The following is a 16,326-nucleotide window of genomic DNA, read 5'->3' as shown; positions in this document are numbered from 1 at the left end:
ATATGTCCATCACCTGCTCATACCACTGGTATGCTTATGAAATAATTCTTGGATGGATTTACATACCTTATATATAGATATACATGTTGTCACAGCCTTATTCTGAAAAGAAAACAATATTGTAAATGATTTCACAATTTTTATTTCAAATAAATATTATGACTTCATCTGTGTATTTAATAATTTATATGCTGGTAAAATCTAATGAATATTTTATGCAGTGGGTATATATTTTTTTATACCCAAACCTTTTCCTTTATATGAAAATATTATTGTGTACCTGAAGATCAATCCTTAAAGACATATATCCTTTTGATAAAGAATGCTACCAGCTTAATTTCATGACTCTTGACCCTATAGAGTTTTCATTTCAGCAGAGTTTCCTCTGTGATAAGGAATGTAGTTTCTCGATTCGACAAACTTGATTTTGTCCAAGAATGTTGCCACCCTATATCATTAACCCAGCCCAGACCTGTTGGACTTCTTTTGAAGTTTTTTTTTTCACAGCTGACCGTGACCTTGGAAGAGTTCTCCAAACACAATACTAGTAAAATGTCATTGCTATTGGTTCTAGCAGAAATCATTTGATTCCGCACTTTGACTTTGTGAACTTGAAAATTGGTCAAGGTCATTCATTTTAACAAACCCTACAGTCCTTTGCCCTCACACCCTTATTCACTGTAGTGGAATCAATTAATTCTTGGCATCTTGGTAATTGTTGAGAATTTTCATTTAAAAATTTTAATTCATTTGCCAGTGCATTACAGGAACATGGATAATTCCATTTCAGTTGATATATAAGTGATCAAATAAAATTCCGCGATACCATTTAATTTTGTAAGATGAAAAAATACAAATCATGATATCTCATCTTCTTCAGTATTTTGTGTAGTCACTGTCAGCCATGCTGTTTTCTTTTCTTTCTTTTTTTCAGATTGGTCCAAGAACTGTTTGTGCAAACACTCCAGATAAGGGGAAGCAACTGTTTTACTTTCTATTTTTTATAATAAAAAATACTCCCAAAACCAAGGATTAATGGGACATTAGTCGACTGAAATGAGAATGAACCATCAATGATGATTCCGAGGTATATAACTATGATAACATGACAATAAAATTGTTGATGTCCTGTATAACACCAAGAGGAACAAAAATATGACTTGTCAGCCATAGTAATAATAGATTTGATTTGCCTACATCAAAGTGTCATTCCCCATTTTTTATCAGTCTCAAAATTAAACATGCAAGGATAATTTACAAAGAAAATTTGAGAAAGATTAATAACAAACTTTATAACAGATTGGGAATGGGTGGCTGTCTTTGACAAATTTGTCATTCTGATTAGCTTTCAAAATCAAACAATTTCTTTTTTTTCTCGTTTCATGGGTACTCGTAATCAGGGAATTAATATGACAATGAACAAGTAGATTTATCCACGAAGTAGGATTTATTTAAATAAACATGAAAAATTGAGTCAAGTACACAGGATCATCATACCTGCTTATAAAAAAAAATGAAAAATTATCACAATGATTAACAATTAGATTATACAGCTTGGAGGACAAAAAAAATTAATTTAACATGAAATCTTTTATCATTCCAATCACATATAACAAATTGTTGATAAATAAAGCACTATTCATTACGAAATCTTCCCCATACAATGTCAAATGGTCACTGACATTACAATGACAAATACTTCATTAAAACAATGTCAACTGGCCATTGACATTACAATGACAAATACTTCATTAAAACAATGTCAAATGGCCATTGACATTACAATGACAAACATTTCATCACTACAATGTCAAATAGTCATTGACATCACAATGACAAATATTTCATCAATACTATATCAAATGGTAATGGACATTACCATGACAAATATTTCATAATTTCATTTACAAAATGTTATCATAACAAACACAAATATTTCATCATGACAATGTCATGTGTTTCATCACTTCCATTACAATTGACAAATCATTGAAGATGTAGACGTATTATCACAATAATACCGTAAGTTATCATTATGTTGACAACTAAGAAATAATGACATTACACAAACAAAGCTTTGGAATGAGAATTGAAACAAAGTTTCCATTAACAAAGGATAAATATTTACAATTTACATACGAAAATCAATGGTATGACAAGTCCAGATACAGGGCTGCAAGCATTTCATTGTATATTATGGATGTTCAAATCCGATATTTAACATGTCACATTGAGTTTGTTAATGATTATATATAACCTTCGGTAATCGTCACGACAGCTATGATCAGTCTGGTAACAATGCTAACCTTACAGGTTGAAGATTTGGGGTTGTACTTCTCACAAAAGCTGAATGACAGCATTTCATAAATTTCCATTTTATTTACAATATAGACAACTACTATTTTTATAACATTACAGATGTTATGTATTTTATACCAGGATTTTCTTACATGTAAAAATAATACACGGCAAGTATGAGCAAGCTGATCGGGGCTTTATATCTGTTTTAACCACTGACTTAGTAATTAAGCTGAAAACGAATGAGAATTTTTATTTGTCCACATTTTAAAAAAGTAATGGAATAAAGTGCTGTGTTGTATCTGTTGTTACTTAAGCAATCATTTTCAGATTTTTTTTTGAGAATATGAACACACACATATATATATGTAAAGAGAAAATATCAATAGTTCACATTTTTTTCCCTTTTAATATCATGTACTGATATATTACACATACACAGGCTGACAGCGTCAATTTTAATATAAAATCTGGAGAGTTGTTATCATTGATACTTGTGCAATCAATATATCACATACACATAGACCTACAAAATCATTCTGCTTTTCATAAGTCTATCAATTATGTTAACACAAAGTATTGTTCGCTAGACTCACTGTTCTGTGAATGACCTGGATCATTTCTAGGACAAATCTCTTGATATTGGTGATTTCCTCACTGAGAAAAACACAGTAGACTTGGTCCATTGCATGACATCCAGAGCAATCAGACTTAAGTGTCTTGCTGTTTATGTTACAATGATGACAGTACACACCAGTCAACTTTCTTCCTAATTGTGAAAAACATAAATCACTAAAGATGTGTCACCAATATAAAGTCTCTGATACAAATCACACATATCTATATAAACTCTGTAGATTGATATTAAATAACACTTATAAAAATATATCCTCCCATAAAAAGGTTTAATGTAATCATTAATTGTCTCTAAGAAAATGATTAACATAATTACAAGTCTGGAAAATTCTGACACAGTGGTCTGTCTCATCACCAATCCAGATTCTGCCTTTGTGATCTACAGCTATACTGAAGGGATGTGAAAACTCATCGATGTCTCCTGGGGCCATCATACCAAGGAACTGCCCTTGAGGATTCAGCACATGGATCAGCCTACAGGATGCATCGAGTACGTACAGGTTGCCTACCTGATCAAAGCACAGATTCAGTGGTAGAAATTGTGTATCTTCCTGAGATAAAAGAAATGGGAAATGATGCCTGCGGTTAGCTCCCTTGTATTGAGAATGAATTTCTCCGTCTGGTGATAGAAGGAAAACACATCCTCGTCCCTTATCTGCGACTGCTATAGATCCAAGAACAGGATTGACAGCAACTCCTGCAGGATTATCAAATATTGGACGACTCCTGGAGTATCTAACTTCCCTAATCAGAGAGCCCTCCTTAGTTAATATTGAGAGACTTCCTTCATTCACAGTTGTTTTATTCTTTTCTGGGTCTGATTTTTCAGCAGGTTTTGATGAAGGCCCACAAAACACCACACGTCCATCTGGGAAGGCAGCTATAGAATGAGGATGGATGTCGCCCGTGTTTGAGAACCCCTTGACCATGGAATCTGCCAACAGTGCCACAATAGACCTGTCTCCCCAGAGAGATATCAAAAAATTTCCATCGGGCTGACAGACCACTGATGTAATTATACCTCCAAGGTGAATGATTTGCTTTCTCTCTCCTTCTGCGTTATAACGGACTAAATCTGGTCCAGCTGTGGGAATTATCCAACATTCATCCTCTGATATTGGATGTATACAGTTAATGAATGGACGCTCACTGCTGCCAGGAAACTCACTCTCTATAAAAAATGTTGTTAACAGTTCTACCTTAAAGTTGGTTCTGATAGGGGGCAAGGCTATAGACAAAGAGAATGGTATAGCCATTGATGATGAATTGCGCCGCTGTTGACGTCGTCCAGACTCTAGAGACTCATATTCATCAGAGTCAGAATCAATAATGTTGTCATCTCTACAGTCAAATACAGTCAGATGATCCTCACCTGACAGCCGCAGTGCTTCACGATGGTCAAACGCACATTCACTACACATCGTCTGATTGCAGTGTGAACAAGTTTTCAGGACTCGTTCCTTTTTGCAGCAGCAACATGGCAGAAGAACTCCTTCTTGTTTCACATATATATCTGCTATAAAGTAATTTGTCAGGAAACCATCAACACCTTTGTCAGGTATCTCCCAAACTTGCCGACAAAGAGGACATGTCAGCTCACTACGTCCTCTGTTTTTTCGAGTATAGTTCCTCAGACACTTGCAGCAAAAGGAATGACTGCACTTCAATAACTTTGGCTCTTTAAAGTCATCCCAACATATCGCACAATTATCTGTGGCTGAATCCATTCTGCTTCTCCTTCAGTGGCACTTCATTGGAATTCTACAAAAATCAAAAAAAAAAGATTTATCAAAATCTATAATAGTACATCACTATCTTAGGAGAATAATTATGTTTCCAATACTCATTGCCTGTTTAAATTTCTTATTTCTGTAGGAATTATCAAACTGTCAAGCCCTTTAGGGTGTCCACTTGATCTCCATTTTACAGGGATACAATCATTAGCGCCGATTTCCTCTGGCCATTACACCAGGGCCCGTATTCATGAAAACATTCTCATGCTCAAGCATAGATTTTGTGCTCAAGTGAACTTTTTTATAATTCATCTAAATCATACAAAATGTCAAATACAAACATGGCATGTTACTTTGACTTGAAATCCCTTCAATCTTTTTTTTCAAATCTTTGGTAAAATCAGTTGTATTTATTAATTTTTAACTTATACAAGACATAAGGATTGAGCACAAAATTCATTCTTGAGCATGAGAACGGTTTCATGAATACGGGCCCAGATGTTTAAGCCATTTTGACAATTAGATCAAAACTTTTACTAACACAGAAAGTTAATACACAATTATTAAGCATGATATAGTTCATCCTCAATCAACTGTTAACTGCAGTGCCCGTTATGTTGCCAGCAAAAGAAATCTGATATTTACCAACTTTGAACCACTTATTTTTTTAGCATACATTCATATGTATATTGATAATACTTACAGTTTATGTTATTATTCAGTGAGAAGTCTTGATCCTGAATCAGAAGTGTGAGTTTAAACCTTATTATGACCCTTGGAAGAATTGGCACAACTTTTTAAGTCATCTTCATTCATTCCTCACGAACAAATTGACAGGAATCAAACCAAGATCTCCGGCATGATGGTGCACAGTTCTACCAACTTAGACAAAGAAGCAATCGTCATCAGTGAAGTTACAATATATATTACATGTATGTACAATGTAGACCTACATGTACAAACAATACCGATCTTTTTAAAATTACCATATTTCAAAATATCTACTTCGAGAGTAATAGTATCAGTAACCCAGAATCCATTTCTTTTGACAAAACAAGTCTTTAGAATTCCGAAAAGGAGACTTTCTCACTAATAAATGTCTAACGTTTTATTCTGGGTGACAGGAAATTCCAAGTTACAATAATCGTGCTACCTTAATGCGCAGTTTAATCGGGCCGATACTCATAACTGCAACCATTAATGTATTGATCACGATGAAAACTCTGATAACAGTATAAATATTTCATTCAGAAGATAAAGGACGGGAAAGTTTAAAGAAAATAAATGTTACTGTATTATTTTGATAATTCAAGACAGAGGAAAGCGAAAGTGAAAGCGACGAATGTGAATTTCACGACGAACAGCGCAATGAAATGCGTGTATGACAAAACGATAAGAAATATTACGGTCTTCCGTATTAGATGTAGCGTATATCATCAGTAAAAGAGTAAAAAAAAAACAAAACAAATACCATTCATTTCCCAGTAAGCAAGTCGGCCATCATTCCGTCGCTCAATATTTCAGTTGCTTCCGGTATACTAAATACAGGATCATACTGTCTCAGTTCACCGGACCACCAGGTAGCGTGTTGGGTCAGAATTACATGTTGACCACCCGTGCTTTTATTTCATTTTCTCTAAAACTGTCTGATTTGAAAAAAAACTAACTGACAGCATTGAAAAAATCCTAATATTACTGCTATGTTTAAAAAAAACAAACCTTCTGTTACATTTTGATTCTGGTGACGTTAATTGATGTGGGAGTTACTTCCCCTTAAATCTTTAATGAGCTAAAGGAATATTAGTCTGTCGGAAGATCATGCCACCGACCTCGATGAAGATGATGCCGACCAGATGATTTCGTCCTCCGCCTAGTTGTTCTTTGATTTGGACGTATTTTTCACGAAATACCATTCAGTACAGTTCCCAGCCATCATAGTTATACCAGCGTTAACCTTGGAAAGGAAAGCTCATTACAGGAGACTGTGGAATGGGATATTGTTGTTACTGAGTAGAAAAATAAAATGCTCTTATAGAAAAAAAAAGTTTTTTATAAGAAAGTGTTGAAGATCTCGGATCGGTCAAAAGCTCTTTTGAGTTCTTTGAGATTCAAATTAATCTATGAAACGGTCCACAGTCCTCATTACATACTGCGGTAAATGTATCGTGGGCAGTAACGAAGATCCAGCGTGACTCCCGTTTAAAGTTGATCGAATGGGCAGTTTAAGCTTGTGGGTTTTGAAGAAACACACGCAATACCATAAAGCGCTTGCTATACAAGTCAAATATGTTGAAAAACCTCAAGTTCTGAATATTTAAAATCAGCCATACCGCAACGGATCGTTATTTTCGGAACCGTCGGGATTTACTGAATTTTCATACATGTAGCCGTAAAACCATGGACATAGATTTGCGCCATTTTCATAGATATGATAAATACCAATATAATTCTCCTTGAAAAAGGTCCTACACGAAAGGCAATTAATTTGGCTTTTATATTTGACCATCGGGCGGCGGATGGGACTTCAAACGGTGGCCCTTGTCAGGAACGTTCATCCTCTTCACGTGATAAAAATCACTTTGTGTGAGTGTATTTTTTTTTAATAATAAGAAGGATAAAATGTCTATCCAGTCGTTGAAAGAATAGGGTCAAGGCAGAAATACACTTTATCAAGGAAATTGATTTATACACGTATAGAACATCATTCAAAAATTTATAAGCCTCACCCAGCGGCTCGTCTCCTAGCCTTCATCCAGACAGGCTACAGACAACTGTTACGACACGCCGAACGCCAGCTACACGTTTGACAGGATCAGGCACTATAATGCTCTTATCGAAATTTAGAAATTTATATTTTATTTATGACATATTTATGCGTGTAAAACTGATATCGAAATATATAATGCCATGATCCCTCAACGCTGGCGGTGTAAACTTTACTTCTGTAAGATAGATGCCCTTCCTTTAGATGTTGATAGCGACAGTAACAGTTGCTATGTATTTTTTCTTATTTTGTCATAATTTCCGAGTCTATTTTCTTGACATTATTCAGTATTCTCATTTACATGCCGTAATCATAATTCTATCCTGTATTTGTACTGAAGCCGCTGCTGTTCTTGACGTTACATGTGTTGGATCCTGTTTTCTTCGTTTTGTTTTTGTTTTTTATACGTAGTTTTTGTCTTGTTTCGGATGCTTGTACACCGTACATAAACCTTTTGCCACGGAATTGAAACAAGATTTAAGATATTATATATGCACCCAATCGATTTTCGCTCCACTCTTGCCGATTCCATAGATGAATGTGCTTTTCTTTTCCAATATAACCCCTCTAGGTCGTTATATGCATTCTGCACGTACTTCGTGATGCACATTACAATATCAGTACTTTTGTGACGGCAAATAGATTTAAAGCAATTCATGTTTAAAATCACATGATTTCTGTCTCGAAGGGTAACGGAGTTTCTCCTCACACCAAAAATGGCGATTCTTTAATTGAATTATCATTTAAAACATGCATTTCAATTGTCTGCACTGCGGGTAGGGCATAAGATTTGTACACGCTCAAATGCCAAGCGTGAGGCAGTGACCCTCCCGTTTATCCACCGCAAATTCTTACGGACGACACAGGACAGACAGTGTATACGGCTTTGGAGTAGAAATTATACACCTATTAATTTTTACTTGTTAAGTGTGAGAAGAAACAATGTACCTCTTCATTGATTTTGAATATTTACATTTTACATTCACATTTGAATTTACAAAAACAGTAACATTACAGTTTTGCTTCATAAAAACATCAAGAACTTGTAAGGACCACCGTAAAAATTGTGCAAAACACACAATAAGTCCTTGAGAGGTTCCATTGAAAGGGAAAGGATGTAGCTATTCAAGAAATGGGACTGAAATGAATACTGTTTGGAGGTATTGTCTTAATCCAAAATTTAACTTAGTGAAATGCAAAATCCTTGGAAAATTAATTTTCGTTACTCCATGGAACCCGTGATGGTTGTAAATAGTGGCATATGAAGTGATATTACATGTTTTTGTATTCTAAATCATAATGAAAAAAAAAATAAACAAAACCATTGAAATCCAATGACTATATTAGATAAGAAAGACATATATAGGGAACAGAGATTTAGAGTAAGTAAAGGGTTTCTGGAAGCTCTTGTGGGATTATTCTCCCAATCTCTGCCATGGAAACATTGATGATGAATCACACACGAACTTTAGGAATACATGATCATTGATTTCTTCCGGACAAACGAAATCCTTCTTATGTAAGTTGTGGAACATCCAGTGATCCGCTGTGACGTCAGCTATGGTTTTTCCATACCGTTTTGGAGATTTACTGTCAACTCGGATACATCCGCTGCATGGTGCGTACATAGGTGGATCAGAATCTTTGACCAAGCAGGTTGGGAGGCAAATCCTTCCACATTCATCGTAAGCCATTAAACAGACTTCGCTAGTATCATATCCGGGGTCTTTAATAGGAACGAAAGCCTTTTGTACCATAATAGGATATCTCTCGTCTACAATAGCATATTCTATTGAATTGCCACTGTAACTTATTCCGTCAGCTCGGACAAAAATTTTAGTGGCACCCGTTCTGCTTATACGACACGAGTCATAAGTTCGCGCTTTTCCTGTGTACAGCATCTTATTCAGTCTATCATTACGGGAAGGATCAAACACGTCCATGTTGTGACTCTTGGTGAAAGTATCATATGTGTTGAACATCAATCCGGGAGACCTTTCGTAAACAATCTTGGCAAGGATGTAAACCCACAGAGAAGGATCAATTTGATCATTTAGAGCGTATGTATTCTGTATGCTACTTTCTTGGTATGGACATGTTTCTTTGTCGCACATTTGAACATGGGTGTAAGTCGACTTGTCTTTCACGTATGCTGAACGCCGTCTTCTTGTTTCGCCCTGGTTGTTCCTCTGGGGAAGGGACACACATTGTGTCCCGAAAATGCCCACCCTGCGGCAACCGATCCAACGCCCCCTACGAGGTCCTCTCCTGCATTTTCTTTCTTGCTCGCAATGAAAGCTCGGTTTATAATGTGCAATTCTATCGTTCCAGTCATTTAGATAACCGTCCTTATTTTGCCACTCCGGGAACCCTTCCATTGGACGGTCAGGGGCGTGGCGAAAATCTAATCCGCCCGTCGGGGGATACCTTTCAGCATCAATCCCACGAGATATTAGGCTTTGTCGAAAAAGTTCCCACACGTAATCGATATAAGTATGTAGAAGGAAGAACAATGGATCTCTTGGAGCAAGGCTGATGTCCATAAGAAACCCTCCCAGAAACACGTGTATCCTATTGTGGTAAAATTCTAGGTTGTACCGTGATTGGGCAAACGGAACTGTAATCTCTTCGTGACTTATCCTGCTCAGCATATCATCGATTTCATCTCGACCAAATAAAGACCCAGCAAACCCGATATTTCTGACCAATCCCCAGTCACTAAAAGGACCGGTAGTGACCACACCATCCGCATTTCCAGCAAAATCGTCAGAAAATATGATAGAGTTTGCACTGTTTCCATTGAAGAGTTGGTCGCTGTAGTACTCTGCGGAACAGTCCCAATAGGGCAAGGTTACTCTCCGGCACTGTCGACTGACTGATCTCAGTGCATTTTCTAGTCTGTAACATGGGAAAAACAAACACAAAATGCAACTGAATTAAAATAGTCAAATGTCTAACTATACTGCAACTGTGAAATGCTGAACTAAACTGAACAAGGAACTGTATAACTAGATTGAACAAGGAATTGTTTAACCAGACTAAACAAGGAATAGTTAAACTGGACTGAACAATGATCTGTTAAACTGGACTGAACAAGGAATTGTTAACCTAGACTGAACAAGAAACTGTTTAACTAGACTGAACAAGGAACTGTTAAACTGAACAGAACAAGGAACTGTTAGATATATACCTGTGAAATTTTTGTCTTGATAAAGGGTCAGATTGTCCCGAAAATTTGACAATTCGCTTGTCCGTATTGTTGCTACTAAGTCATTGATCATGTATATATGTATTTGAAAGGAATAAAATCAACATGATTTTATCCTTTTCAAATATCTTATCGATACACAGAGCATCTTATATATATATATATATATATACATACGTTGCAGTCGTTACTCTAAATATATCCACGCTGTTTAATGATTACTTACGTGAATAAATATACACGGTGCCAACCGAGGAAATTGGGTCCACCATGTGCAGAACCTGCAACTTGAGCGTTGTGCATCGCAGCAATTGCGTCGTACTGCGATATAACTCCATTTTCTATCTAAAGTAAACAATTGGGATGACGTCAGGTAAAATGCTTAACATTCGAAGTGTAGCACGCGCCCTATCTCACAAAAATATTAACTCATATTAGACATAATAGGCATCTAGAACCAACCTTAATATAGAAAATGATTTCTTACTGAAATAAAGCCTTCCTTCATTAAAATTATTACTTGCATTATACAGGATGTTTTTTCTTCCATTATTAACATATGTAGCCGAATTTCAGTGAACCTATCTCAGGTTATAGATATTGTTAATAAACAAACAAGAGAAAGCGGATAGTGGTAGAGCAAAGGAGCAAGGACAGGTTACACTGAGAAGACACTTAGAAGACAGGTTACACTAAGAAGACACTTAGAAACAGGTTACACTGAAAATACACTTAGAATTAGGTTACATTGAGAAGACACTTAGAAGACAGGTTACATTGATAAGACACTTAGAAGACAGGTTGCATTGAGAAGACACTTAGAAGACAGGATACACTGAGAAGACACTTAGAAACAGGTTACACTGAGAAGACACTTATAACAGGTTACACTGAGAATACACTTAGAATTAGGTTACATTGAGAAGACACTTAGAAACAGGTTACATTGATAAGAAACTTAGAAGACAGGTTACACTGAGAAGACACTTAGAAGACAAAAAACAGTGAGAAGACACTTAGAAGACAGGTTACATTGTTAAGACACTAGGAAGACAGGTTACACTGAGAAGACACTTAGAAGACAGGATACACTGAGAAGACACTTAGAAACAGGTTACACTGAGAAGACACTTAGAAACAGGTTACACTGAGAATACACTTAGAAACAGGTTACACTGAGAAGACACTTAGAAACAGGTTACACTGAGAAGACACTTAGAAACAGGTTACATTGAGAAGACACTTAGAAACAGGTTACATTGAGAAGACACTTAGAAGACAGGTTACATTGATAAGACACTTAGAAAGCAGGTTATACTTAGAAGACAGGATACAGTGAGAAGACACCTAGAAGACAGGTTGCATTGAGAAGACACTTAGAAGACAGGTTGCATTGAGAAGACACTTAGAAGACAGGTTACAATGATAAGAACTTAGAAGACAGGTTACACTGAGAAGACACTTAGAAGACAGAAAACAGTGAGAAGACACTTAGAAGACAGGTTACATTGATAAGACACTTAGAAGATAGGTTACACTGAGAAGACACTTAGAAGACAGGATACACTTAGAAGACAGGAAGACAGGATACAGTGAGAAGACACCTAGAAGACAGGTTGCATTGAGAAGACACTTAGAAGACACTGAACCTTATAACGGTGTTATCGTATATCTGATAAAGATACACTTCTGATCACTATGATTGGGATTAAGATTTTTTTTTTAATTTTTTTTTAAACTTTTGAAAATACCATACACAGCAACCACTCGTGTCACCTCTCCCTCTCTATATAATACATTATCATGATTAACCGGATTAAATAGTTATCTCCTTATAACTTATCCACATTGGACAAAATAAATTACAAATGATTCACTGACATCTACATTCCACAACATTTTATTAATCTGTCTACATTCCACAACATTTTATTAATCTGTCAAATCTAATGGTAAAGAAGATAAACATTGGAACTCCTTACCGTGGTGTTTTTCAAGAGATTCAAGCACATATGGAATCTATCTCGAGCCCTTTTTGATAACAGCCTGTATTCCTTTCGCTTCCTTCGTCTGCCTCTTTTCTTGAACCTTTTGTCACGTCGAACTCGTTCGTGCATTGGATTGACAGACATTTTAAGAATAAAATCCTCTTCTGCTTTAGTAGGGACATATGGATGTATCTTCGCCTTGTTGTGCCAGGCAAATGTAGATATACATGTACTTGCGATACTTTCCCCGGTACATACCGAGGCGTTCATGTTACTCTCCGACATCAAGCATTCCTTGACTTTTGGTGGATAGTCAATTGCTGTGAAGTCAGCTGCTATCACAGGTAGCACCAGCAGCAGTAAAATAATCTGTTATATGCAAAAATATCAGAAAATGGTGACTGTTTATGCTTCTGTCTTCGTTGCTGATGCTAAGGACCTAAATTGTCAAAGCCGCTAAGCCAACTGAGAAAATCAATATAGATCGAAGTGTATATAAAATACCGTATGGGATCGTGCTCAGATCGGAAGGTGCACAGACCCAAAAAAGTTTATGAAATTGAATTATATTGAAATATATTGAGTTGTTACTTGTTATCTTGATACAACAAAGAACATACCATACAAATTCGATTAAACTAAAACAAGAGAAAGAAACATAAAAATAGCAGGAGAACAAGATAAAGTGTTCCTGAATGGTAAGCGTCTCCTGCTTCATCGACTACACCCACCATGTAAATTATGGTCAATGCTAATGTGTAGTGTTCCTTTCCGAAGCGAGAGCAATGTAAACAAACATGGAACAAACAGGTCTACTAATGGACATCAAACACGTCCTGCATTTTCGAAAACATGTTTTGTGATGGGATTGGAATGCTGGAAGGTTGCTATCCAGAAATGACAAAATTCACACAAGGGAAAGCAAAATTATCACGTTTATCATATATGTTGATGGAAAGGTGTCTATATTGGTTTTGTTATAGGAAACGATCGAGGCTGACGTAGAAAAGTCTGTTTTGTCCTTGATTTCCAATTCTAATTGGAATTTACGATAAATCTAGGTTAATTGTTTATTGTTTAATTGTCTTTTTTGATAAATTTAGCCTTGTATGAACAGAGAGTCACAGTTAGTGCCCATATATACGCAAATAGTCTATCGGAAGATGAATTATTGTTAACAAGAAACTCCATCAATATACATGATTTCGTCCTCCGCGAATTACTCAACATAGTACACAACCTTATATTTGTACCGACGGTCATCTGTCTTGTAAAATTAAAAGTTCCAATAGAAAGAGAACAAGGGCGTTTCATTAGTTTATAATGGGATGTAGACAGAAAAGATCAAATGCTCTTATAGAAGGTTTTCTTTTCTTTTCTTCAAAGATGTTGAAAATTTAATCAAAAGCTTTTTGGAGTTCTTTAAAATCCATGTATCATTCATTCCTCTTCTAGAGCAAACAGTTTTACAATCGAACTGTAGCCCTGATTTTATAGTATATAGTACTAAGAATGGTTGAAAGACGATTTCAAAATTATTTTGCTTGAACAACTAGACGAGATGTTTTTCGTTCGCATGTTTTTAACTGTTAACAATTCCATTCTCACGAGAGTTACATGTTTAGTGTAGTACAATGGACTTCACAAGGAAAATCTAACCATATGTTTGCATTGAGAACTTATTTCATTAAATTAGGATAAGGACCTCCCTCAGTTATATTGGATTCCTAAATTTCAAAAGAACCAGAGCGTTTTATTGCCAGGTCATTCAACCAAACCTTTTTCAAAGATTCTTACTTGCATGCGTAGTACTACTGTCATTTCCTGCAAAGAAACCAACAGCTTTCCGCCAAAGGCAATGGGTTTCGAGTTTTCTATTGTGAATTTCCCATACCTGGATAGCAAACTCCCTGCTTCTTTAATCTATGATTTTCACATGTTGGTTTAGGCCCTTCACGTCACTGACGCGTCCTTGAATGACGAAACAGCTATATGAAGTTAAATTTGTTATTTTGTTTTAAATGTACCAATAGTTATTTTGCGTTAAAAAGTGCGCTTCTGTGTATTGCATTTCATATTTGAGATTCAAAACTTTCTCCCCAATATCACAATTTTTGTGCAAGATGTAGACAACAGACAGGAAAACTCAGAACAAGATAAACTCGAGGGATGGAGATTAATGAAGATTATGGGAAAGATTTACGATTGTCATAATAATTTCATTGGGGGAATATTCAGTACCATAGTGCGATATGATGTTGAACACGATGTTGTGTTCGTTCGTATTCCTTGTGATTCTGTTATTGTTTACCTTGTTCTTACTTTAGAACATGACATTACCTGGATCAACCGACGTTTACATGGCGGAATTCATCGTCGAAGGAAGTCTCTCATCCATCTTATTCTATTATACTTTATCAGGAGTCTGCTTATAACTTTTTCTTTCGTTCACAATAAGCCTCAATTTCACACAATTTATGTTTTTTTCACTAATTACACTATATTGAGTGTAAATTAAGGATATATAATAAAGGAATACAGCGTATATATAAAATTCCTGTTATCAACAAAGCAAATATTTTGTTTGGAATGGAATGTTACAGTTAATGGTATTATTTTCTTATTTCCCATTTCTGGAGCACACACCATAACAATTCATCAAAATACGGATAAAAAGTTCACATAAGGTTACTCTATGATGGTGACCATAAATCGTGTACGGACCTTCATCTCTGCTAATCACTTGATGTTTTCTGTCACTATACAACAGCTGTTACATTCAGAACATTCCAATACGGTATAGCAAAAACATGTTAACCAAGCTAGAGAAACTCCGAAGATTAGAGTCAAGGAGTAATTGATTTATAATTTATAGTCGAGATAAACAGATAAAGTCGATTCTGCGATAGGTACATTAACTAAATACCGACATGTACACACGAACAAGTATATTTTTAACACAGTTATGTGAAAAAAACCTATATGAATAATTTTCAAATGAAAAATAAATCAGCTTGGCTATTTTCATCCTAATATTTGATATTTCGTCAACAGATAAAATCGTATTTTTCAAACTGAGACTTACCTACTAGAAGCCACATGTAATGTGTTTTTTTTTCAAAACTGGTATCAAATTTCTGAATACAATTTCAATTGAGCATGAAATTAGCATTTTGCAATATAAAGAATTTATACATTACAAATGTTTGGCAAACTTGAGAATGCGAGAAAGGTATGTGGAAATTATCATAAAATTCTATCTTAGCTATAGTTATAATTGAATTTTGAAATGAAAAACCTCTATATTTAACAATGTAATAAAAACATATGCTTACCTTCATACTCAACCAATGACTCGCGTTTTATTCTGCTTACACCTTATTCTTGCATCTGTACTTGGTCGACGTAGAACATTTAACTGCAAAATTCTAAATATCATTTCCTCAATTTATGCTTATATGAACAACTCATCACAACTGTGGACCATCTGATTGGCTGGAAATTAGAAAAGTAAACCAGGTGTATGAATTCAAGTTCACATCTGGCATGTAGACAAAAAGATACAAGACCTATTCAGTTTTTAAATCTGTTACAGTTTTTATTGTCCACTGACATTTATCCTTGCTTTTTATCCCAGCTTAACTTCCCAAACAGTAAAGACTTTTTCACAAAGTCAATATAGTGGATTAAGCTATGAAA

General features: G+C 35.5%; 2 protein-coding genes across 2 annotated transcripts; both read right to left on the bottom strand.

The window, feature by feature from the left end:
* Positions 1-2,742: 2,742 nt before the first annotated feature.
* LOC132558518 (uncharacterized) lies at positions 2,743-6,190 on the bottom strand. The gene is made up of 3 exons (XM_060223086.1): positions 6,139-6,190; positions 5,371-5,549; positions 2,743-4,695 (listed from the first exon to the last, which is right to left on the bottom strand). Exon 3 carries the CDS (start codon positions 4,659-4,661, stop codon positions 3,216-3,218), a length of 1,446 nt encoding a protein of 481 aa, XP_060079069.1. The 5' UTR covers positions 4,662-4,695; positions 5,371-5,549; positions 6,139-6,190; the 3' UTR covers positions 2,743-3,215.
* Positions 6,191-8,846: 2,656 nt separating this feature from the next.
* Positions 8,847-14,448, bottom strand: LOC132558533 (uncharacterized). The gene is made up of 4 exons (XM_060223109.1): positions 14,425-14,448; positions 12,615-12,996; positions 10,866-10,980; positions 8,847-10,329 (listed from the first exon to the last, which is right to left on the bottom strand). The coding sequence occupies exons 1-4, from the start codon at positions 14,446-14,448 to the stop codon at positions 8,847-8,849; spliced, it is 2,004 nt and encodes a 667-aa protein (XP_060079092.1).
* Positions 14,449-16,326: the final 1,878 nt, after the last annotated feature.

Source organism: Ylistrum balloti, unplaced genomic scaffold (assembly GCF_031769215.1).
Source record: "Ylistrum balloti isolate Yb309-2 unplaced genomic scaffold, AGI_CSIRO_Ybal_v1 Utg370794, whole genome shotgun sequence".
Classification (NCBI taxonomy): Eukaryota; Metazoa; Mollusca; class Bivalvia; order Pectinida; family Pectinidae; genus Ylistrum; species Ylistrum balloti.
The sequence above is the reverse complement of the archived record's forward strand: the minus strand, read 5'-3'. Positions and strand labels throughout refer to the sequence as shown.

Excerpts from the sequence above, each read along its gene's own strand:
- LOC132558518 (XM_060223086.1), bottom strand. The coding sequence starts at position 4,661 with ATGGATTCAGCCACAGATAATTGTGCGATATGTTGGGATGACTTTAAA.
- LOC132558533 (XM_060223109.1), bottom strand. The coding sequence starts at position 14,448 with ATGACAGTAGTACTACGCATGCAA. Across the intron at positions 12,997-14,424 it reads CAGTAGTACTACGCATGCAA|ATTATTTTACTGCTGCTGGT; the intron begins GTAAGAATCTTT and ends TGCATATAACAG. Across the intron at positions 10,330-10,865 it reads CACCGTGTATATTTATTCAC|ACTAGAAAATGCACTGAGAT; the intron begins GTAAGTAATCAT and ends CCCATGTTACAG.